We start from the raw sequence: 24,269 nt of genomic DNA, 5'->3' as shown, positions 1-24,269 counted from the left end.
AATTTTTTATGAATTGACTTGTATCTTCGTATTGTTGAAAAGCAGAAGTGTATGGTTGTAACATAGAAATGGTTGGTAGAAACGTGGAAGAGGTTGCAGCGGGACGATAAGCTTCATTCTGGTTCCAGGTATGAAATGATACAGAAAAACGTCTCCGATCTGGTTAATATACTTAATGTTGGAAAATAGGCACAATTTATGGTTTCGTTTTTGGCACTTGTGTATCTCCCACATTCTCGTGCTATGATGAATTGATTCTAGAAGAATCGATAGAATTTTCATGACCATCACAATTTACAAATTTGACTCAATCTAAACAATATGTTATCCCACTGCTATTCTAAACCGTCTTCAAGTGAAAAGCATCCCTTTAATGACTTATCTAATAAAAATTGTTAAGATCTATCTTCAATTGATATCGGGTAGCATCTACATTGTGATAAGAATAAGTACATTCCATAGTTGATGAAACTATTGAGATCGTGGTTGGATCCCCTTGTGAAGTTATACTTGGAAACTCCCTATTTAAATGAAGCATATTTGATAAAGATGATGAAGAACTTCCATATGTGGGATAGCTCATTAAGCATGGTTCTTCTTGAGGAGGCTGGCTTACCACAGCCCATCCGAGCTAATGTTGGCATATCAAACCCATAATTATGTATATTGTGAACACCAATTATTGGCTTCGTAATTATTTGGTACCATTTGAGATACCATGCTTCAGTAACATTCATTTCATTTACTTCAAGCCTCTCCCATAAAATATGTTGCAACCTATTAAAATATGACGCATAGACTTGCATCCGGCTTTGGGGGTTAATCATCTTTGCAAAAGTACTTTAAAACTGTAAAAGTAGTCTTTACAAACACCAAACACCTATGTGCTATGTCAGGGTGAAAAAAAACTCCTCGGAGTGGATAATCCAAAATACCTCTTCGGGTTCTCCAAACTCACCAAAATTTTAGTAAGGATGTACAATAACATTTTAGAAGCTCCTTTAAGTTTGTTGATATCATTGAGCAAAAGCGAAAATCATTCCATCGTCATCAGTGTCCTTATCTCAATTCCTCTTGTAGAACATGTCCATTATTGGAACTCTCTGGGTATTGTATTTAAGAACTGGTTTACCAACACAAAAGTAGGTTCCAAACGTCTCCTTCAAAGATTGCTAATTAATAAGTAGGTACCAAGCCCCCCTCCATTATTTTTCGTTTCCTCCTCTTCAAAGATTGCTAATTAATAAAACCTCCTCAATTGTTCCATCCAATTCCCGGTTAGGTGAGTCAGTAATTGTGTACACGTGGATAAACAAAGACATGTCACTTACATACCAAAAATGACATTGGAAAAGGTACAATCAACAGTCAGCCACTTTAGTTTTCTTCTTCGTATCTTTCGTTCTGTTAAATGAACTGAGCTTCATTTATCATGCTAATTTCTTCTTCAAAAAATATAATAACAAGTAAATCAACAAATATTTTATGATTAACATCACCAACTCGAAGACCCCAAAGATTATCTATAATGCACAGTGGAAATTAATTATCAAGCAATATACTATCGCGTCAAATCAAGCTCATAAAACTATGTTTAGCCAAAACATGATCATTTTTAGCATACCCAAGATATTATAATCCACCAGCACCTCCTATAAAATATTCAGTTAAAAAAATACCATCAAAAAAATAAAATTCTGAAACCGAGATTCAAAACTCCACATGACAGAGAAAACAAATAGTTCTTGAAAAGGAGAGGGTGCCAAGTATACCACCAACTTTTTCGTTCGGAAACCTGTATGGACAAAACCTAATACAATTGAAAGTAGATCTAAACTAAAGATCCTTAAACTATATATGTATAGAGTTTTTCTCTTTCTCTTCTACAATCAATATGTTTAGGCAACAAATTTCGTGAACCTGATTTTGTAGAATAGTTCTTGGATGTTCTCATAAATCAATATCCAAGTTCGATCTAGTCATACCCAAATCAAGATGATTTGAATTCTGCCAAGTAGGAAAACTATTATCAATCTTTCAAAATACGAATTCAACAAGAAAAAGTCTTGTTATTGATCATAATTAATAAGGACTTAAACTACCTAGATTGAATACGTACTACTTGTGTTATTCCTTTTATATAGGTGAAACAATATAATGTGGAAAAGGAAAAACAAAGGATACCATAAATTTGTTAACGAGGAAAGTTGCACCTGCAGAAAAACCCCAGGATCTCGTCCAACTTTGAATACCAAACTGTATTAAGCCGCTACACACACTATCCTACTATCAGACTTCAGTCTGGAGTGTAGTTGAAACCGAATTAACCCTTCAGGCAATTCAGCTGCAGTCGTGCTCCTTACGTCTCTTGAACCTATTAAGTCTCTAGGCCATTGATTCCCTTAGATGACGTCCTTTAGAGACTAAGATTTCCTTCGATCTAAGTGAAGAATTTAGATATCAATCTGCCTCTAACAAACAAGCCTATTTAAAAAAATAAATAGATCGTTTAGTTTAAGGCTTGGAAATATGTTTGCAACAGAAAAATCTAGTAAACATCTAGCAAACCTCGCGAATTCGGAATACTTACACTCAGTTAGCTGAGAATCCTGGATTACTAACCACCTCTCAATAACGATCTAAACTGATCAATAAAGAAAAGTGAAAACGCCGGAGGTACCAAAATACACCATCAACTTTTTCTTAGGAAATTTGTATGGACAAACTCAACACAACTCCGAGAGTAAAAACTTAATCAAGGAAAGTGCCTAGAGTTCTCTCTCTCTCTCTCCCTCTTTCTTGTTGTTAGAATGTTTACAGAATTGAATTCGTGAATCTAACTACAAAGAGAGTTCTTGGACGGTACCAAAGACCTATGTCAAAGGATCAATCAAGTCGTATCCAACTAACAAGGTTGTACCTAGCTACTGTGATTGATCAGCGCAAAATCTGTGATACTTCAATTATAAAGATAAACAATATAATGCAGAAAAAGAAATAACACAAACACCAAAAAAAAATTTAACGAGGAAACCGCAAATGCAGAAAAACCCCGGGACCTAGTCCTTATTGAACAACAGACTGTATTATTCCTGAATAACATCAATGACACATATCACTGTTCTTGGCTATTTTAGAATAATAAACTTGAACCATGATTTGGTTCCAAACAATAAATTGTTCTCCATCGAATTTGATCAAGTATGAACAAATGTTCATTAAGCTTAGTCATTATATTTCGATAAATTCGTAAACTAAATAATTAGTTCTCGACTCGAAATTCATGTCTATGCAAGCTAGTCTAATTAGTTATGCGACAATCGTCTCAAGATAGAAAAGTGAATATAACTTGAGAAATAGGTGGTTCAGTCTTCACTTACCTTTTTTTGATAAAGTTCTCCAAAAGCTTCGGTTGATCTTCGCCTTCAAACGGTAGAAAGCAAATGATGACTCGTTCGTTTATCAACTCCACTATCCTAGAACTAGACTTAACTAATTGTAGACTAGAAATCAAGATATAGTTTTGACAACTAAGTTTGAAAACAAGCTTGATATAGCAGCACCTGTGATTTCCACCGAGCAATGCTTTAACAAAAAGTTTTAGATATCTATCTTGAGAAATCACAAACTCTGAGGCGAAATGTTCTTTGCGATATCTATCTATCTCGTTCTTGATCGAAGTTTGAAAAAACCTCAACGATCAATAAGAACAAGATTAGGATGCACGAACTATCAGATAAAAGATAGTCGGACCTGGATTCACAAATCCCCAAGTGAAGTATTTTAGTCGTAAACCTATTAATGTTTCTCATAGGAAACCTAAGTTAATTTATCAAGAAACTAGGACACATAAGTGACAAGGATTGAAATTATCAGTTGTTTGAGTCTCTCTATATATAGATTTTCAAGACTATAGGTAACTTTGAATTCAAGCTAAGATAACTTGAGATTAAAGCAAACACTTTCTCAGTTTAGATGAAATTATTATTAAGAATTCATGTAAGCATCTGAGAAGTTTGTCTTGAAATTACACAGAAGAATATGCATTATGATCCAAGGTATTGGAACCGTTTATAATGATAGCCCTTAGAAAATATTCATTAAGAACTTATAAGCATAATCATGTTCAATGACACTCAAGACTTAAACCATGATTCACAAACACAAAGTGATTTAGTGAACAAAGTTGTCTTAGAAGTGTTTATGAGAGTCGTAGCAACGCCAAACATATTTTTGAAAATAACTTATGAACATCTGCTTATTCGTTTTGGGTAGGTATGTGTAGGGGCACACAACAATTCTGTAAACTCAGGCTGCTAGGGTACGCATACTGGGTATATATACCCTTAGTCGTTGTCGAACTCAGGCCCTTGGGGTACACGTACTGGGTATGTGTACCCCCCCCCCCTTTTTACGAACTCGTAACTTTATAGTACCCGTACTGGGTATGTGTACCCTTACCCATTTAACATGTCAAGGGTACGCGTACTGGGTATGTGTACCTACCCTGTGTCCAGAATTTCATTAGTTCTGAAAACTCTCTTTAAACAATTTAAAACATTCACAATCTTTATAGATATGAAATAGCATGGCTTGGGAAATTTCTAAATGATCAACTTGAAACAAAAATAGTTCATGAACAATATAGTGTTCTTAACCAAGATTGTTAAGGAACTATGAACATCCGTTGCTTGAATCATATACCGAGAGATTTGTTTAGACAAGCTTGACTAGAAGTTTCTTTTTTGCAATACGAAATCTACTAAAATCATTCAACATAGTTTCGTAAAGAGAGAATGATAGATGTCGTCAGTAAATAGGATGGTTCAGTCTTCGCATACCTCTTTGTTGGTTGATGAAGTTCTTCAAATGTCTTCGTTTGATCTTCAGTCTCAATCTTCAAGGGTTATTCAGTGACGTCTGATACTCAACTAGCATATTTTAATCTTAGTCTGAGACTTGACTTTCGTACATTCCTTAACCGAAAATAGTATTATGATAATTGTCTGTATTCTATATATTTATTTTGTTGAAGACACAAAAAATTCAATTAATCAAAACCAAAGAACACAATTGTAAATTTTGATAAGAACCTATATGTCGAAAAGTTGACAAACAAAAGCTCTTGATCAATTTTGAAAAAATTGAAACTGACAAAAAAAAATTGATGATTTTTATTTTAGATTAATTCTTCATCACAATAAATAAATATACTCAATAAGAGAGAGAAGATTTGATTCTTGATGTTTTTTTTTCTCTAGTTCGCCATTAAAGAAAACATGATGTAGGGAAAAGGTGAAAAGATAGTGAAAGACGGATAAGGAGTTACACATTTCATTTGGAGATTCACGTGTTGATGCTATGCAGTTTGTTAACAAAGAAAATGGGAAGGACGAGTGAAGAAGACAAAGTGAGGGGATGTATTGTAATCTTAGAAACTTCCCCAAAATCGAGCTTTTGTCATCATTCATTGTCTGACATGTTTAGAATCGTCCAATTAATTTTAGTGAGAGGATAGCTTAGACATTTTTATATATCACTGCTACGCTGACATGTCTTATGTGGCAATTAACTGACACCTAGGAAGATAACCTGACGATGGGAGGTTTTGCCATTAGTGAGGGGAGGTTCTCTTAATTAGCAATCTTTATTCATAAAAATATTCAACTTAAAAAGCAAAATTTAGATATTTACCTATATGATGTCACAGAAACTAGTGAAATTTGTATCCCTTGTGGATGATGCTTCGAGAGTGTAGTACATTTCTGCTAAAATTACAAACCCCTAATCATGATATGGTGCACTATGAAGATCTTCCAATGCTTCAAGCTAACTACCGTGAGAAATACAGTTTGAGTTAGGAAAGAAATTTTGACACAATATCCATGTGCGTGACTAAATACAACCCATCCTTTAACGAAATATAACCTTGCTTAAAAACAAATCAACAATATCACCGCAAGTATAGGGGTACTGAACACCCACTATCATCCCTACCGACTCAATCAATATTTTCAGCATATTCAGTTTCTTTATTGTAACCGTGATTAGTTTCCTTTTCATTCGATTGTCATGATTGAAATGTCTATCACTCTTTGTAACTAAACCTATGTTTTTGAGAGATCAGGGTCACGGGTTATCATTCTTGAACATGGATCATCTCCACTAGAAGCATATCTTTCTTTCCCCATTACTCCACCATTAGCAACTGGTGTTCCAGCCAACATTACCACTAGCGCCATAGAATAATTGAACAAAAATTGCATTCCTGAATATTGACCCCTCTCTATAATTCCAACATAAGAATACATAAATCTAGATCAGTAAATAAATTTTCTAGTGCAAATTCACTTCCCAAATCAAGAAATTCAATTCATGCATCAAAATTTTAAAATTTTGTACACAAATTAATCCTGATCTGCTAGCCCAGATGAGATCGTTGGTGAATTATATTACCGAGACATAGGTTTGCATCAGTTATTAAGACCTAAACAGGAACAAGGGAAGTAGAAGAACGTAGGAACCAAAAAGAAGGATGAGGACGGTGGTGGATTTTACCCGCGCGAAGTTGGTCTTTCTGAAAGGGTTGTAATTAATATGGTTGTATTTAGTCACTGCCATAACCATAACATAAGTACTTATCGATTTCATATTCAGCTTTTATTTGAGCGCTCTTTGGATAATAGGAAGGCCCTCCACCTCCTTTCAAATGTTTATGATCTTCTCGTGCTTGGATGTCAAAAATTTTTTTTGGAAGAAACGTGCTTCATCTTTGATTTGACACGCAATCGCTTTAGTTGAATGGTACAGGGGCTCCCATACCAATTGGTATTCCACAAATGAAATAATCAAGGGTAATTCTTATAAGGACAATAATATCAATAATATCATGTAATCAACTGTTTTGGTTCAGTCAACAATTATTTATTAAAAAGATAATTTTGGTTTAATAAACTTACCAATTTCAAAGTCCAACAAACGTGTGCGTCGGATAACATCACCTTTTTACCAATAATATTATTATGTTTTTGGGGATCTACAAAATAAAATAGATGCCATAGATATCTATCCACTCTCTAGGATTGCAATATTTAAGTGTATCCACTTCTAATTCTATGATATATCCAGCCTAGTCATGACGCCATCACGTATGACCTGGAATGAACTCTAGACCGGTAACACAATTTTGAGTAAAATCGACGTGTATGGCTTCATTTTCCTCATATACAGTTCCTGGGAGCCTTCATTTTAAAACCTATTATAGGGGCTCTAAACATTGGGTTTTGAGGGCTCACAAGATGACAAAATCGAGTTATGAAATAGTAATCAACAAAATCCCATATCCAACTATTTTTTGTAGTGGCTAAATTACCCTCCATGAATTATAAATTTAAATTTATTACCTTTTCCTTCTCATTTCATTCATAAATCATGATGAAGATGATGATCATATACAAAAAACTAAATTTATTTATCTTCTCCTTCTCTTTTCATTCATAAATCATGATGAAGATGAGGATCATAAAAATACCCTATTATTCTTCTTTCTCTCTTCTTATTCTCTGTCGCGACGAAGAAGACGATCACAAAAACAAAAAACTAAGAAAACCCATCATTTATTTTTGATTTTGAAAACCCCCAAATTCGAACTATAAGCTAACCAACGGTTGGGAAAATTCATACTTCCCAACCGTACGTACAAGTTACGGTATGGAAGTATGATTTTTTCAAACCGTAGGATTTTTGAACCCAGAATATACGGTTTGGAGTTCTTAACTCCACACCGTAGATGACTTACGGTTGGGAAACCCAACTGTATGCACTGTCTACGGTTTGGTTCCCAACCGTATTTGTTGGGAAAGGTTTGGTTTCCCAACCGTAGATGACTTAGGGTTGGTTTCCCAATTAGAAGATTCTTTGGAGCAAAGGTCCAATGCAATTGATTTTCAAATACTGGAGATGCCCTGATGTTTTTGGTTCATTAACATAAGAATGCATACTCTGAACTCTGAAGTACAAAACAACAACAGAGTATTATCTACTTTCTACAAAGGTTAAGCTTTTGATTAGAGTATTATCTGTTATTGTTATATGTACAAAAACACAATACAGACAGATGTATACCTCGAACTGTGGATTTCTTCAAACTAGTTGTAGGTTTTATCTAAACAACTCGAACCCAAGTTCCGCTGCACATTGGGCAACCATAAGACCACCGACTTATCCACCATGCCTCCCGCTCGTTGTGACTACTATTTGGTTGGTTGGAAGCACCGCCTGCGGGAGCAAATGCCGAAGTTTGACGCAAACATCTAACACACTGCATCGTCAAAAGAAAACCTCCAAATTAAGTACAAATAAAGAAACTGAGAGAAACAAATTTAACAAGAAGCTAAACAATATGGTTAAAATAAAATAGAAGAAATCCTGCTGGCGCAAGACCTTACCTTGTACCAAACACCTTCTAGACCTGTTTTCCATACAGCAGTGACAACATCACGTCGGGATCCCATAATACCTAAATATGCGCCCAACCCCACTGATGTTTTCAAGCCAAAAGCAGCGTCTCTTTCAGATAATCTACGCTTCCTCGGCCAAAGGCTCTGAGTTTCAGATAACATATCATAATCATCAGATATATTTGTCTCAAATAAGTCTGATGAATTTCTCAGCTTGGGTGTCTCGTCCACGTGGCCCAGATCATCGGTATCCGACCAAGAGCCACCAAACATATTACGTCTGTGCCACTCCTCAGCTGGAGGGTGGAGCTCCAACTCACGTAGTAGCAAACCAGCGGCATCTGCACCCCTAGGCCGCGGCATATTCTGTGTTCATGATCCCAACACATGAAAAACCAGATTAATAACAACAAATAATTATAATTAAGAGAAGAATTGCATAAATAATATATCTCCATAATGATTTACAAGATCTAACAAAAATCATTCATAGGAATACCTGCATATGTGGGCCTAGGGCAGCTTCTACAACTTCAGGTAAAACAGTGTAGTTCCCGTCGATATAGTGCAAACATATCTGAATATTGCTGGCCCCAACCTGAGAGACTGGCAAAGGGTGTGCAAGACCTGCTGTTCGTCTACAGAGATCCATAAGTATGAGGAAAAGCACCTTTACCTGAAAGTCACGAAGACATTTGCAGAAGTTGTTAGCCATTTCTAGTCCAATAATTCTGAATTAATAATGAGTCCATTTTATCAGAGATCAATGTTTATTGCTATTAACACTGCCTACCTTAAAAGCCTCCAAAAAAAAAAAAAAGATATCAACTCAATGAGCAAGCCTGAAACACTCATCGAACTGATGCACGAGACAGCTTTCTCTAGGACGGACATATGAAATTTCCGCAAAGCAAGTTGAAAAAATGGATATATCGTGTCCTACCTCCTCAAATGTGTATCCATGTCCAGCATTGCCAGAACCTATTCTAAGTGAACGGCTTAAAGGACCTTCTTCGACTCCCTTTGATCCAGGATTAAGCTGCCCAGCTCCTAATGCTGGTTTTGCAGGCACCCCGTTCATCTCTTCCACCTTCCCAGGAAGACTAGATTGAGACTTTTGCATACTTAGCTCAGGATTCCTCTGTGCAGCCGCTGCTGCTGCTGCCGATTGACGAGGTAATTGTCTTCGCCAAAAGAAAAAACAGAAAAGCAGAAGTTGGCATAACCTATGCAGGAAATGGCTATCTCCAATGAGCCTGACAGCAGGTGTTCCTGGAAAAGTTCCTGTATTGATGCTTATTGGCATAAATGGCGATGGTCCACTTATAGGATTTGGTGAGGAATTGGACGCCCCATCAGCTGTGCTACTAATCTTCGCAATAGCACCTTGAACCCAAGCTTGCATTTGGGGGTTTCCAGTGGAGCTTGTCGTGCCAGTTTGACCTCCTGCAAGGAATTTAGACGCAGAAAACAATCAAATGCAAGAAAGGGAAGAATCAATTCAGTACCAATCTTCCAGAAGCATCAGATACATTTCTTTACTACACAATCTTTTAATTTTTGAAGCCAGTTTGCTACACAATATAAACAAAATGACTTTGTCATCTTGTACCAATGACATGCCTGAAAAACAGCTCCATAGTTACAAGTAAATGTGTAATAAAAAAACAAAAGAAAAGGTAATGCCGACCCTGAGGTGTAGAAGGAGATGCAGAGCTATGTGTGGGACTAGTAACCATATTACGATTGCTTCCAGTGCCTGCAGTGGCTCCAACAGTATGACTTGCCAAGGTACGACAAAAGCTTGCATAGCGCCGCAAGCGTGTAATAAAATGTGACGAGAGATCAAGTACAGCATCAACATAAGCCTGCACATTCTAATAATCAGAACAGCTTGTTGTAACGTAAAGTTTCTAAGAAATATGCGATAAAAAGAGATATTAAAGAGAAAAGCAGCAAGCAGAGGCAATCTAGTTTGGCCGACTGATAGAAGCCAAACTTGGCTACCGCTGAGCTGTCCCTATGGGCCCTTGGGACAAGCTTAGACATAGAGCTCTTTTGGGTCCCTTATTTCTATTAATTGAACCAAAACTGGTGGGGGAAAAAAAAGGTATTTTAGCTTCCTAATATTTCAAAGAGCATTCATGAAAAAAACTTTTCTTTCAGGTATTTATGAGTTGCTTAAAATTCAGAAGTTTCGAATCAGCAGCTGGCTTAGTTATATCTTATTACTACCACACTTTGTTTTCCGGTCAATCCACCTTCGACCTTTGAAATGGGCACAACAGCAAATTCGGAGCATCAAAACTCTACTCCTATGCGTTACATGAATGTGAGAAAGATTATAAATTTCAAAGCAATAAATAAAACCAGACCTGAATGCTTCCTACTAATGCTGGATGAACAGACATTGCATCGGGATCAATGCCTGATAACATCTCACCAGACGCTTGCCAAGGCTCGGGTACTAGAGTTGCAGGATTCATGAGAGCTGATTCGATCCCTTTCCCTAACATATCCAGCAACAACCTCGCCTGCATATCCAGAACCAGCGCCCTGACTTCTTGAGCATTTGTTCCTTCAAGCAGCCTACACTTTATCCTATCTAAACTCTGCAAAGGAACTACGAAAACAAGGTTTAGTTCACCACTACAGTACAAGAGAAGGTGATGCTGTATATATTCAAGGTCTAAGGAGCAAATTAACTACAGTGATCTCTCATGCATAAATATGAAAGATTCTAATTTGATGAAATTACCAAAGATAAATAGCAGCCCTTCAGTTTTTTTTCCTAATAACTTGCATAAACTATTGGTATGCTGATCATCATCCAAATATATATAGTACGATTTATTGTCTAGATAAACCAACCCTTGCTTACTCAATTATGTTCCTATTAAATAATATTAGAAAGCAACAGCAAAAGGATGACTACATAAGAGCATCATCCACAGTAGCAGTATTTTAATCATATTCAGCAACAAATAGCATAAATAACAAAAATATAGATAAAAGTTTGTTACAAATATCACGTTTCAGTTTATTACAGTATCGCAAAAATACAGATAAAGTCTTCGTTACAAATATCACATTTCAATATATTTAGAGAATCGCAAAAGGAAACAAATACGTACAGGGCCGTGCTGTTGCCGACATTGACTGGAGGAAAGAGAATGGAAATCCGCATCCAACACAGCAATCACACTGTTCAATGAGACTACAAGAAAGTAAACAGATATGAGATCTGCGAATCTAGTTGGAACTTTGGAAACTCAAAAAAATATATATAAAAAATACACGAGTAAAACTAACTTTCAGTATTGATATCTTCCTAAAATTATCCAGGGGAAAGTACTATGAAAGAACATTTCTTACCAATGCCATCTTCTGCCGCACTCTGTGTACATCCAACGGCGTCCCACCAATCAACCCCTACCAAAAGACTCCACCAAAACCTGCCATAACCAAACCAAGTTTAAGCAAGCATATCAAAGTAGACTAATATGGTAAAGTCATTGGGAGTTAAACCACCACTGCAGGTTCAAAACCCCCCTACACAAAAACATGCTAACAACTTAACAAGTAACAAAAAGGCAAATAACATGTGTAACCAACCAATTTATATTCAAGTACCTATCTGCAATGGCACGTTCCCATGTTGCTGAGTTTAATTTTGCTTGACTGCTAGGGACAGCAGGAGGAAGAACACGTATTATTTTTAATATAGTATGATCATTTCTGGTGTCATGGCAAACAGAAGCCAAACAACAGCTAGTAGACGAGAATGCAGGAGCAGCGATTGCATTAACAACATTCACATGGTACTTATCAACTGGCGAAAAGCTTGCACCAGAAAATATGTGGACCTCTCCGTGTAGAAACGCAACAGCAACCTCACCTCCATGAGCAGAAAATACAACTCGAGCTAGTGTGCGAACATCACTAGGCAGATCAAAGGGGTCAAAGTTGAGTCTGTTTGTCTTCTCCATCCAAGATTCAGATGCACTTCTATCTTCAGGTGTAGTAGATGCTGCTGCAACTATCTGGGAACCTTTCAATTCCTTCATTGGAGGTATGCTTTTGTTGACTCTGGTAACCCAAACTGTTTGCATGGGAGGTTGCCCTCCAAAACTGGATGTAGGGTTTCCAAAAATTGGGTGAAGCACAACAGGTTGAAGAGAAGATTCCCAGCATTGTACTCTCCATCCTGTAATCGATGGACCTTCGTCGGGATCATATGGGGACATGTACTGTCCTGCAAAAGTACAAGTCATCATTCACTATGTTAGTTTGAGAACAAATGATGACATACTCTCCTAAGTTCAAGAAACAACTTGACGCATACTCCAGTTATGCAAACAAATATGAGTAAATAGGTACCTTCAACTATCACAACAGCTATAACTGATCCACCATGTGTAGGATCAAAAGCAACTGCGGTCACGCCAGATCCCCAAGTAGTAGTCGCTGCTGATTGAGCTGCAGCCTCAGGACTCACATAGGCAGAGAAATTTGAAACAGGTGAACAATGAAGTGGTACTGTTTCATTGAACTCTTGCGCCGTATGCTTCTTCCCTTGCTTTCCTTCAGCTGTCATGTACTCTTGCCAACTTAACAAATATGCTGCCAAAGGGGCAAACCCTGTCCAACGAGGAGGATTCAGCGATGGTGGGACACCAGCAGTTGTACTTGTCTTAGCAGTTGCCTGAAACCCATTACCAGGACCAGGAGTGACCTCCCAGACAACAACAGTAGATGGGTTGACAATTGGAACACCAGCTACATGCATGGTACCTGCCTCCGTTATGATGGCATCAGCAGCCATGATACCACTTGGTCCAGCGCCAAGCAATCCCTTACTTGTTGTAAACCACTTTGATGTTGCACCATTTTGAGAAAGGGGCCACTGAGACCAGTGAAGTTGAACCGAGCCCGAGGAGAAAACAGAACACACACAAAGGAAGTTTGGCCATCTATCTGAGATTGTTAGAACCAAAAAGGCTGAATTAGTAAGGATCTCTAGGTGCAATTCTGATCTGGACTAAAAACTTTAACCACAAATGCAGAGGAAGGCCAGCTCAAAAACCTATGAATAACATGTCTATCAGCAGGTATCGAAACAGGTACTCAGACATGTAATACAATCAATGTAACATGTAGTGAATAGATCTACATACTGCATCCTAAATCTCATGCTGCAGAAGTAACCATGAATAAACAACATAAAAACATTCAAGTGTTTTAGACGAATGGCAAAAATCAAACTAGAAACTGCTTCAAGTAATAGAGTAAATGTGTAATACCAATACATATTCAGAAATAATAAAATATGCATTATGTATAAAGATAAACATAACAGAGATGACAACATAGTAATTAATTCAACTCTGTAACACCAAGCGGTTAACATATTTATAAGATATAATGTGTGCCCGAATTACAAGTTTTCACATAAATGAGGAGCAAATCCACATATGACAGGAAAATAATATCAACAGCTAACCAACGTGTACACCTCTTTCTGCTCATTTACTGCTCTCAAGCTCAAGTGAACTTTCGAAGAATAAATTTTTTATTTTTTTAAGGAAAAAGCAAAAGGCATTTTCGGCATGCAAGTGCTTCAGGGCAGGGTTTTAATGTATACGAACCCACCTGTTCCATCCCACTCAATAACTAAACTGGCAGTTGCGAAGAGTTCTGCATATTTACTATAAACACACAGCAGAAAGAACAGACCTGAAGATTGTGGCTTCTGTGAAAGAAATTTTTCTTCTAAACTTGACTTAGAGTTTGCTGGAGTGCTGGAAGTTGAGGAAATCCACCTATACTGATTTTGACAATAAGTAAAACTGAAGTGAAATTTCTTCAATAGCATAAAATAGAAACGGTCGTTAGTAAAAATTAGTGAACAGCACCTAGTCAGGACTTGAGGTCATATAAACAAAGCACACTGCACAATGAAGTTTGTTGATAGGTAATGTCCGCATATACTCATCAGCAGGCCATGGCTTGGCAAAAGATAAAACATGGCCTTTTTTTTTTTAACATATCCTCATACACCTAATAGCATTACATTAAGGATTACACGAATGCCAAATGCCTTATGTTCAATTGCCTAGGCATTACAATCGACCATTTTGCTAGAGATTCAATTTCTGGTGAACTGAAAGAAGACATATCCATGCACCTTTGTCCATGTTGCTTGGGCAACAGACATGGCGACTCATGACCCCAGTGCAAATAGTTTCAGATATACGGAAACCTTCAATTTTTTCTAATTGTAAAAAGAAGCATGAGATCAACTTTTGCCATCAATGGATCAACTCACAGGAATGCATAACCAAGTTAACCAATGAATGGAAAACAGCTTTTGTCATAATATACTATTATAATAATAAATGACATACCGAAGAAATTCCTGTCAACCATTTTGTCACAACTGCAATATCCTGTCGCCACTCATGTTCACACTCCCAGCAACTAGAATCCCTAACTAGATTAGTTGGACCCTGGATAATGGCAATAACAAACTCAATAAAGGTGAGAAGTAAGCATAAGGAAAGATAACTACTCTACTATAAAATTAACAAATCGAATCAAAGGAGAAAACTCGAAAACGTAACATGTGGTTCACAAAAACTATTACGAGTTTGCATGTAAATTGCACACAAAAGCATTTACTGGCCAGTTATTTACTAAAAGGAAATGCAGAAGCGTCTTCATTGCACCTTATCAAAAAGGGAGATATTGGTCATGTAAATCAATAACTAAGTCATTCTAAAAGTACAAGCTGGAAAATACAAGCTACTCTTTTTATTACTCCATTTTCATTAAAAAAATCACGATCCTTTCTATGAAATATAAATGATTTTAGAATCCATGTTGCAAAAATATACTAGAAAAGTTATAGCAGATAAAAATAAAATATTATACAGATAAACTACTCTTTTATAGACAGCTTACTTTAGAAGGCTGAGACCAAATCGTTATCCTCCCATGGAAATTTGCAATGAGTAAGGCACGAGGACAAGAAACAGGCGACCATTCAATAAACTGAACTGAATCACGTGGAGAATCTGCAATAAAACAATCCCCGCTTAAAATCAATTCAGAAAATAACAGTCAATATAAATTGCATAAATTTTCCCGCAGTGACTATACAACTTAACCAAACTTCATGTGAAGTTTCAGTCACCAATACGTTATCCCTACATTGCACACTTAGTTATTCTTTCTTTTTTTTACCAGTTTGTGCTTATTAACGATGTTGTTTTTTTTAAATGATACCATAGCTACAGACCTCCTGAGGTCGTGGGATGCACACAAAATCTAGTTATGCAAATTGCTATACTTCTCAAATATCCCAATTCACGACCTCAACGTCTTAAGACACATATACAAGGGGGAAAAGGTGAATTACAAATACCTGCTCTAACGTTAAACATTGAACATTCAGTCGGCCGCTCTGGGTTCACAATATGTATGGGAATCCAGAATGGTGGATTAGCTGTAGAACTAAAAAACCCAAGAAAAAGAGAAAATTCTTCATCAGTAAACAAATAAATGACAAAAGCTCAAGAAGCCATTTCTATTGCAATGTCAAGTAGTAGTACACGATACCCGCTACAAAGCTTCGTAAAGGTTACTTGTTAGAATAGCTTATTTGTGGCCTATTCAGTAAGAGGAGGTGTTGCCACATACAAGAATTGGCATACTCGATTAAGTTACAAGTGTTTGTATTAAAACCCTCCAAGTTCCTAATCAATAAAGGAACTAAGCAGAAATTGCTTTACGTTGCTACCTTGTTGTTCCGTGGTAGGGCACAGAGAACGACTACGAAGTGTTATGAGTTCCTGTTACTATTTTATTTTTCCTTTAACCCAGGGAGTGTTATCAATCTATCTAGTCATCATCTTGTTCTCCCAATTCTATCTCCGAGATTAGTATTTGTATTCTCAAATAACTGCCCCGTGATACTAAACAAACCAGTACAGGTACTGCCATTTGAAAATAAAGAAAGAGTGAGAAAGAGATGCTGCAGACTTTGCAATTGAATACACAAACCTTGGAATTCTAGCACAAGTTTCAGATGCACAGGCAATTGCATTCAATTTTCCACACCAACTAACAGCACTGCCAAATTAAAAATTTCCAATCAATGGGATAAGAAAAATAGCGTGGATCCCAGATATCATCTTATACTGCACGACTTCGAACTAAAACAAAAATAAAATTGAAGCGAAGGGAGTAATAATTACCTAAAATTACGACACAGTTCGGGAACACTCATTTTATGAAGCAAATTGGATCGAGGCTGTTTTAATCGTATCCGAAAAACAGTAGCTGGATTTCCAGTATCTTCTTCCATTGGAACCACTGGATCTTCTTCTTCTAGTTGTTGTTCTAATTGTTCCTCTTCTGTTTTATCATCCACTACCACGATTTCTTCTTCTTCTTCTTCAATTTTCTCCGAATTGTTAGAGACTTGGGCAGTTTTAACAACATCTACTGAAGAAGACTCTTCTTCTTGTTGCTTTTCTATTTCTATATCATCTTTAGAGTCTTCTTCTTTGACAAGAGAAGAGGAAGTGGTAGTAGTAGAAGTGGTATTCATTTGAAGAAAGAAAGAGACAGAGACAAAACAAAATAACCCTAATTTAATTAAAAAAGAAGAAAAGTGTTCGGGGTGAATGTGGTAAAGTCGTGATCAAAGAGAGACAAAGTCGTTAATGACTGCGACAGAAATCACTGTTTAAAGAAGGAGAGAGAGAAAGAGGAGATATAAATTAGGGTTTTGAGTTTGAAAAGTGAATGTTTTTGCTTGTTTAAGATTGGTGGTTGAGCTGCTGAATCTTTTTTTTTTTCCTTTGTTCTTTGTCTGTTTTTGCTTTTATTCTTTCTAGGGTTACTTGTTTTCTAGAAAGAAAGGGGAAGAAGTGGAGAATCAAAACAAGTGGAAGCAAAAACTGGAAAGTTTTGCTTTTCTTGTTTGGTTGAATTTCTCTTCTTTCTTTTTCGAGATTTGGGGGTAATGGAGGGCGTTTATGCAGATGCATGAACGGTGCGATTAGCTCACGCCCAAAACCACCCAACCCCAACAAAGGGAATAAAGGGTCATTTTTTATGCATCTGCGTTATCAGCACGCTATTGGAATGATCCTAATCGAGCCTGCTAGTGCCATTCAGTACACAAAATCTCCGGACTGCCCCTTTCCGATTCTCAACTAAAGCAAACAGCTTTCGTTCTGCGATGGAATGCATCATAGCCTTTGTGGCAAAGATCTCGCCAAAGCTAGAGCAGCTTTTGTAGGCTCAGCAGCTGTTAAGTGGCAGCCATTTGAGAACCTATCTGACTGAGTTTGGCAGACATCACGAGGCCAAAAGAAAAATCGGCCTAATACAAATTGGCCCCGAACTACCATTAAGTTCCCTAAAAACCACATGAAGAAGTCATAATCTCTAATTCTTTTTACAGTCTGAAGTCTTAATTATATCTTGTTTACATGAATTTTAACTCCATTTGAGCAACACAGGTGCAGGTGAACAATATATATCCCTCAGAAAAACAAGAACAAATTAGAACCCATATTCTTGCAGAAGCTATATACATCTTCGTACATCGAGTGGAAGAACTAATGAAGACAAAGGAAAGAGAAGCAGGCAGTCCTGGTCTTTGCAAGGGTTGATAATATTCTGCCCTTTTACTTGCAGACAAACTCCAGTCTAGCAGGTGGTCGGGAAAGGGTTCATCGATCCTGAGACAATTAGAAGTTAAAAGCCGTGGCTGACATATGAAAGCAAAAAGTAGAAACGATGTCAATTGCATTATTAGTCTCACCAATGGTTGGATTAAGCAGCCGCTCCCGGGTCGTTAATCACACCCAAGAAATCATCTTTTATGGTACCAATGCAAAACTGCAAAAAGTGTTATAATGTAACAGTTAACTGTCTGCATGGACTTGGACAAAATAAAGTAGTACGTACAACACAAAACGCAGGAAACCAAATGGACGAGAAATAACTGAGAAATACAAAAATAGGCTAATCAGACTCTGAGAGCTGAGATCAGAAAATCCTAGTTAAGTAAGCAAGTTTAGATAGCACTGAAAGGAAGTACAAGAGCCTCTTTACACTCCTTTGGTTTCTCCCCCTAAAAGAAGCAACAGTTCAGTAAATTCTTATCCTGCATATCCACTTTCCGAGCCTCTCTTTGCTGCTTCTCTGTAAGTCTTTAAAAATAAGGGTTACCAACCATTTTCTTTAACCCAAACCACTTAACAGTGCCCACAGTGCAACTGATAGACAAAAACTGTTTTTAATGCACACTAACAGTCACATTGATCTGAGGTGCTAAGGATAGGTAACTATTGTGATGGCCAAGGCCAATAGTTAACAGGTGAGAATACCATGATGCAATAAATCATGCTTCAAAAAAAATTAAAAATGATGCAATAAATCCATTATCCAGAGATGGATTCTGCAAGATGTTGTTGCTTCTATCACTCCATTGTTTCCTTAATTAGGTGATGAATTCCATTAAGTGAATTCGATATTAGCACTGGTCCACTTCATTATTAGGTGTGGTGAGAAATGAGATGCAATCTGCTTTTGCAAAGGGTAAATGAATAGTAGTAAACCCTGAACAAGAATCTAAGATCCTGTATTAGAAAGACAACAACTAAAGCAGAAGTTAGAAGACATACTATTTCTGTAGCATCAACTCGAGTTCCAATTATCTTTAGCCGTACTTCACTATCCTTTTGAATTTTAACCTGCAATCCCATAACAACGTTTACTTAAGTAAAATCCTACAACCTATACAATATTTTATATGAAAATTTTCCAAAAGTTTGACTTACTGATCCATCTGAAGTTGTATAATTTGGGATATCTCCAGACTGGAATTCCATATCATCTGGTATAAGCTACAAACATGAAAAAGAAATTGTTCCATTATACACCGTATTACTATCTTAGCATTTAGCAAAGCCAGTATCCTAATACTACAAATAAGAAGAGATTAATTTCTAAACAAAAATATTTACATGGTTCGACACAAATATTTGAACAGGACCAGCTTCAGCAAAAAACCCCATCTGCAAGTACTCAAAATCTATAAAGACTGATGAAACATCTTAAGCATAAAATTGAACAGGAAACAATGAACTTTCAAAGAAAGAACCTTATTAACCATGGTCACTACAGCTTCAAGTATCTCTCCTTTAAAAGGTCTGAAAACTACACATTGGTACTTGACAGGAAACGTCACAAACCCTGTACCATCACGAATTAGTCCTTTTCCAACATTATCAACCCCCGTTATTGCCACCACGAACCCGTGACGGCCACTGCAAACAGGAGAAAACAAATTAGTTTTTACATGGTGTGATCGTTTATGTGAGACAATGATTGTAATGTGATGAAAACCTGCAAGTGCCTTCCACATCTTTCATGAGCTTCGCGACCAACTTATCACGTAGATTTGGGCCGAAATGACGAGGATGCAGTTGCATGTTTCTTTCCAGCACTATGTGAAAAAACATATTTGACTTTTTGTTCTTGAAGGCTACCTCAGAAAGTTACCTTTTGAAACAAAATATATAGAATGTCAAGTAAACAAATGTCGATAAAAGTACATAAATCTCCAAAAACCTAGGCTCTTAAATAGGAATCCATTTTGGTCCAGCTGATACATATTAGGTTCATTTTCCTCTATAGAAGCTAACCACAAGCACATGCTAGGCACAGATATTAAGAAAGGGTTTCAATCACCTGTAAATAATCACTTAGTAAAGGAGCAATACACTTACTGAAACCCAAAATTGAACATCTGGATTCTTAAAAAGAACTTTCGACAATGTTTATTTAGAAAGTTTCATTTGCTTTGAAATACTCTGAATTGAACAAAATGAAACCCCTGGGGGAACTAGAAGGCTTGTCTTCATATAAAAATAAGTTCAGTGTTCCACTGTCATCTGGTTGGTTAACATCTTAACTATCTGTTTGAAGTTCTGAGAAAACTCAAGTTCATCAGAATTTATGATGTGGTTCTCTATTATTTGGTCAGAAAGTGGTATTTAGTGATGCTGGACCATTTTGTGACTCCATGAGACAAATGGTCGACCAAGATGCACCAACATGATCTACCTGAGCAGTGGAGCAAAGTAAGTAGTACAGCTCGGCCGAGTCAACCGAGTCCCCAGTAAAACTCGGCAGGTGAACATGGTAAAATAGCTTCCAAACCTCAATATAAGTTGAAGAAACCCTAGAAACCTAAGGCTAAGAGTGGAGGCGCTACTCTTCCTCCATCTGATGATGATGGTGACTCCATCTGATGATGATGGTGAATTTGAGAATGATTAATGCAGACAAAGGTATGGATGAAGAAGGAGATGATAAAGTTGAACTTTTTAGACTTTAGAGTTCAGTCTAGTGTTAATTAAGTCTTTTAAGGATTTGGTACTTAGTTGAAGCATACTGTTAACTTTAAAGCTTGTTTATGCTTGTTTGTCTAGTTTACATTTCTGACTTGCATTAGGTTTTAAAGTGTTGATTCGTTCATAAACATCTTACTTGTTGAGCATTTTCAAATGATTTGCAAAACTATTCACATACTTGGAAGAAATGTGCTCAAGTTTGTGACTCGCCGAGTTACTCCGTTGAGATCAGCCAGGATCAGGGATCCAGAGCCGATCCCCGTACAACATTCAGTAAGCATTTGCCTGACAAACATAGAAAAGATGGAGAAAGAAAGTACAGAGAACTTTCTTAGTCTTAAGATGTTGGAGACTAGCCGATGTCACTTAGTGATTGGGTGATGATACCAGTGACCTAAGTTAGAAACTCGTCAGCACCAACTTCTTTATCGATCAAAAAAAAAATTGGAGACTAAAAATTGTGGAAAAAGAAATCATCTCTCAATTGAACACTAATAATAAACCCTGCGTTTTCCTAGTTAGATGATTCAGAATTTTGAACTCTTACATCGGGCATGCCTAACCAAATAGGTATTAAGATACAGGAGAGAAAGAGAAAAGGAAAACAGTACAGCATTGGTGGCTATGTTAGCTGGTGTTAGTTTTTTGGTTTACTCAGGTCTAATCAAATTTCGGACTTTGACATAATTGGGCAAGATAAAAATCACCTAACCTTAACAAACAAACAAACAAACATTAAACACACACAACCAGCAAATCACTTAATCTAGAAATTTTGAATAATTCGAACTTCTGTTAGGAAATTCCACAAAAACTATACGTAACAAGTGACTTATACAATGATAGATTTGGTGCATATCTTTAACCCAAAAGAAAAAAAAATAAGAATATCAAAAAGAAGCTAAACCAACCCATGTTTAAAACCCTAATCATTAAAATACAATTTAGTTTAAAGAATATGAAATAATTATCCTGGATATTCAAAACCCTAGTATATGTGTAGGATTCCAAGAACCCTAATACAAACCATAACAGAGATGAACATGAACTAAATAGGTCGCAGAGAATCGAAACAAACAGATAGAAGCAATGTCAGCAAACCTATTTCTTCAATACCCAAAAGATTACATACTGATTATGAAGTAAATTACCTTGTATGATCGAGTGCGCGTGTTTTCTATCCAATGTGAGAGAGAGAATTCAGAATGGGTAGACTACAGTTGTAACTTGTAAGAAGAACGAACTTAAACCTGGTTTTTACGGGTTTAGAAACCAGGTTTATAAAAGATTAAAACCAATGTGAGGGAGAGGGGATTATTTATAAAAGCAGTAGTCTTCTGCAAAAAGATTTTGAACCCGGAAGTGATACGCTCGCCGCGTGTTGGATCCGGCGGTGTGTATCCCAAGAGAGAATGGGTGGTCCTCTTGACCCGATGGTTTAACAGGGATGGATTTAGATGGCACGTCCATTTTCTCGGTCCACACTTATATATTTAATTAAAAACATGTTCTCTCCAAATCCCACTAACTGCTCTACTATTTGAGAAAAAGTAGGAAGTAAAAGGAAAGAAAATAAAAATAATAATAAACAGTTAGGAAATATAACTGTTTTTCAAATTTTTTCCTACTTTTTACAACGTGTCAGCATTTAAAGAGGACCCACATACTTGAAAGTATCTGGCCCGACCACATCGTAGCCATATAAATTATTTCCGCTAAAACTCACTCTCAAACCAATTTTTCACCTGGACCTACCTATGTTTGTCTTTCCCAAGGAAGGGTGGATTGTTTCTGCCCTTTAGACCGAGTCTTAGAGCATCTCTGATGTTAGGGGTCAAGGTATAAAAGTAGCATGACACACAGGATTTAAGACCTTTTCCACCCAATTTTCATCTTCAATAAAAAGGCCAAGGTCATAAAAAAGGATGACATGATAAAGTGGGGGTAAACCAATCATTTTTCGCAAGAAAAAAAAAAGTGGAAAACGAGGAACCATACCACGCATGACTAGTTAATGACTACTTGGAATGATTCAAGGATAACTTGATATAAAAGAAAATTGATTTCCCTAATTCTCATTTTTTTTTCATATTTTTCAAACGCAAAACGAAATACTTAGTTTTGAGTGTAAATATGTGAATGGTGGTGTATATGTCTTTCAATTTGTTAAAGGGATTTGTTTGTTCTTCTCACTATTGTACTCACAAGCCAAGTTGTTGATCCGATTTTCATCAGCAAACGAATGAGAGGTAGGTTTTTGAACTACTATCCCCATTTGTGATGAATAATTATGTTGTTTATCTTTTTTAAATTTTTTTTTGCAATTGTAACATGTTTATGATTGATCATAGTATGTGATGAACATGCTTTGTGATATAATTAAGAAAAAAATAGAATCAGAGTATCCATTATGGTGGATTTTTGACGAAGGTTATATTCGTACAATCACGTCGGAAAATTATGCATCTCTAATCGGTATCGGAATCATAAGAAATTTGTATCTTCACAAGGTGAATCACAGTTTGGTGATACCATGGCGGTAATAATGTATGATAGCAATATTAGGGTTTCTGAGGCAGAACTTTTAATATTCCATGTATTTCATGATTAAAGGTGAAAGACTCAAGACATTTTTATTGAATTCAGAATTCATCTCTGGTGTCTGAATTAACCTAGAACAATGTACGATGTTGATCACATCATATCTAAATGCTCCTAGACATATTGCATTCTAGTATAGAGCAACAAATTAATTAAATCTAGTCGAAGTATCCATCGGATTGAATTCCTTGAAATTATACACTGATTGAACCCTAAATATTCATCTACTCAGGATCCGTGGATTCTCTCGGTCGAACTCCATGGAAAGTAATGGATATTTACCTTTCATGCATTTGGGGCACCCCGAGTAAGCCCCGAGCAAGAGGCACGGGTGCATTTAGTAATAATGCTTAAAGGAGCATTCATGGAAGAACTAGGATTGGAAGTATGATAGGTGTCTAAAACACCTTAATATTTATCTATTGTTTATGCTTTCTTTTCTATGTTTTCTTGTGAATTATGTATCTTATGTTTGCTTTTGAGTTTTAGGTACTTTGGAGTCATTTGGAACAAAAGAAGAAGAAAAGTCGCCTAAAAGGCAAAAAGGTGCAAATGTTGTTGGAGACGGAATTATTTCTCATTATTTGCTTCTATTTCTTCATCTCTAGCTGAAAAGCATGTCGGCTTTAGTGATGTAAATTCATATGTCTGTAAAGCATGACAACTTTAGTGATGTGTAAAAATTGAAGAGTAGAAGTGAATCTGAGAAGTAAGAGGCGGCTGCTGTTATTGGAAGCACAATGGAGCTAAAAGGAGCACAACGGTCATTTCA

The 24,269-nt window shown here is 36.6% G+C and overlaps 2 protein-coding genes across 3 annotated transcripts; both read right to left on the bottom strand.

The window, feature by feature from the left end:
• Positions 1-7,916: 7,916 nt before the first annotated feature.
• Positions 7,917-17,442, bottom strand: LOC113287681 (mediator of RNA polymerase II transcription subunit 16-like). Its single transcript, XM_026536500.1, has 16 exons — positions 16,718-17,442; positions 16,524-16,592; positions 15,886-15,974; positions 15,423-15,535; positions 14,867-14,968; positions 14,196-14,286; positions 12,840-13,436; positions 12,093-12,714; positions 11,835-11,914; positions 11,594-11,676; positions 10,835-11,071; positions 10,150-10,327; positions 9,403-9,905; positions 8,959-9,135; positions 8,448-8,825; positions 7,917-8,320 (listed from the first exon to the last, which is right to left on the bottom strand). The coding sequence occupies exons 1-16, from the start codon at positions 17,071-17,073 to the stop codon at positions 8,165-8,167; spliced, it is 3,831 nt and encodes a 1,276-aa protein (XP_026392285.1). The 5' UTR covers positions 17,074-17,442; the 3' UTR covers positions 7,917-8,164.
• A 443-nt stretch (positions 17,443-17,885) lies between these two features.
• On the bottom strand, positions 17,886-22,273 carry LOC113287679 (DNA-directed RNA polymerase II subunit RPB7). Of its 2 annotated transcripts, XM_026536498.1 has the most exons (8): positions 22,048-22,267; positions 19,887-20,042; positions 19,642-19,807; positions 19,505-19,555; positions 19,319-19,384; positions 19,163-19,231; positions 18,298-18,374; positions 17,886-18,214 (listed from the first exon to the last, which is right to left on the bottom strand). In XM_026536498.1, exons 2-7 carry the CDS (start codon positions 20,000-20,002, stop codon positions 18,309-18,311), a joined length of 534 nt encoding a protein of 177 aa, XP_026392283.1. In that variant the 5' UTR covers positions 20,003-20,042; positions 22,048-22,267; the 3' UTR covers positions 17,886-18,214; positions 18,298-18,308. The 2 variants fall into 2 exon arrangements, with proteins under 2 accessions (XP_026392283.1, XP_026392284.1); XM_026536499.1 differs by lacking the exon at positions 19,505-19,555 and having other exon boundaries at positions 22,048-22,273.
• Positions 22,274-24,269: the final 1,996 nt, after the last annotated feature.

This window comes from Papaver somniferum, chromosome 6 (genome assembly GCF_003573695.1).
Source record: "Papaver somniferum cultivar HN1 chromosome 6, ASM357369v1, whole genome shotgun sequence".
NCBI lineage: Eukaryota > Viridiplantae > Streptophyta > Magnoliopsida > Ranunculales > Papaveraceae > Papaver > Papaver somniferum.
This window is presented reverse-complemented; position numbering and strand designations above follow the sequence as displayed.

Coding starts and splice junctions, on each gene's coding strand:
- LOC113287681 (XM_026536500.1), bottom strand. CDS start 17,073: ATGAATACCACTTCTACTACTACCACTTCCTCTTCTCTTGTCAAAGAA. Junction 9,906..10,149: donor ATCTCCTTCTACACCTCAGG/GTCGGCATTACC, acceptor AATTCCTTGCAG/GAGGTCAAACTGGCACGACA. Junction 8,826..8,958: donor CCCTAGGCCCACATATGCAG/GTATTCCTATGA, acceptor TCATGAACACAG/AATATGCCGCGGCCTAGGGG.
- LOC113287679 (XM_026536498.1), bottom strand. CDS start 20,002: ATGTTTTTTCACATAGTGCTGGAAAGAAACATGCAACTGCATCCTCGT. Junction 19,556..19,641: donor TAGTGACCATGGTTAATAAG/GTTCTTTCTTTG, acceptor GAGTACTTGCAG/ATGGGGTTTTTTGCTGAAGC. Junction 19,232..19,318: donor ATACAACTTCAGATGGATCA/GTAAGTCAAACT, acceptor ATGGGATTGCAG/GTTAAAATTCAAAAGGATAG.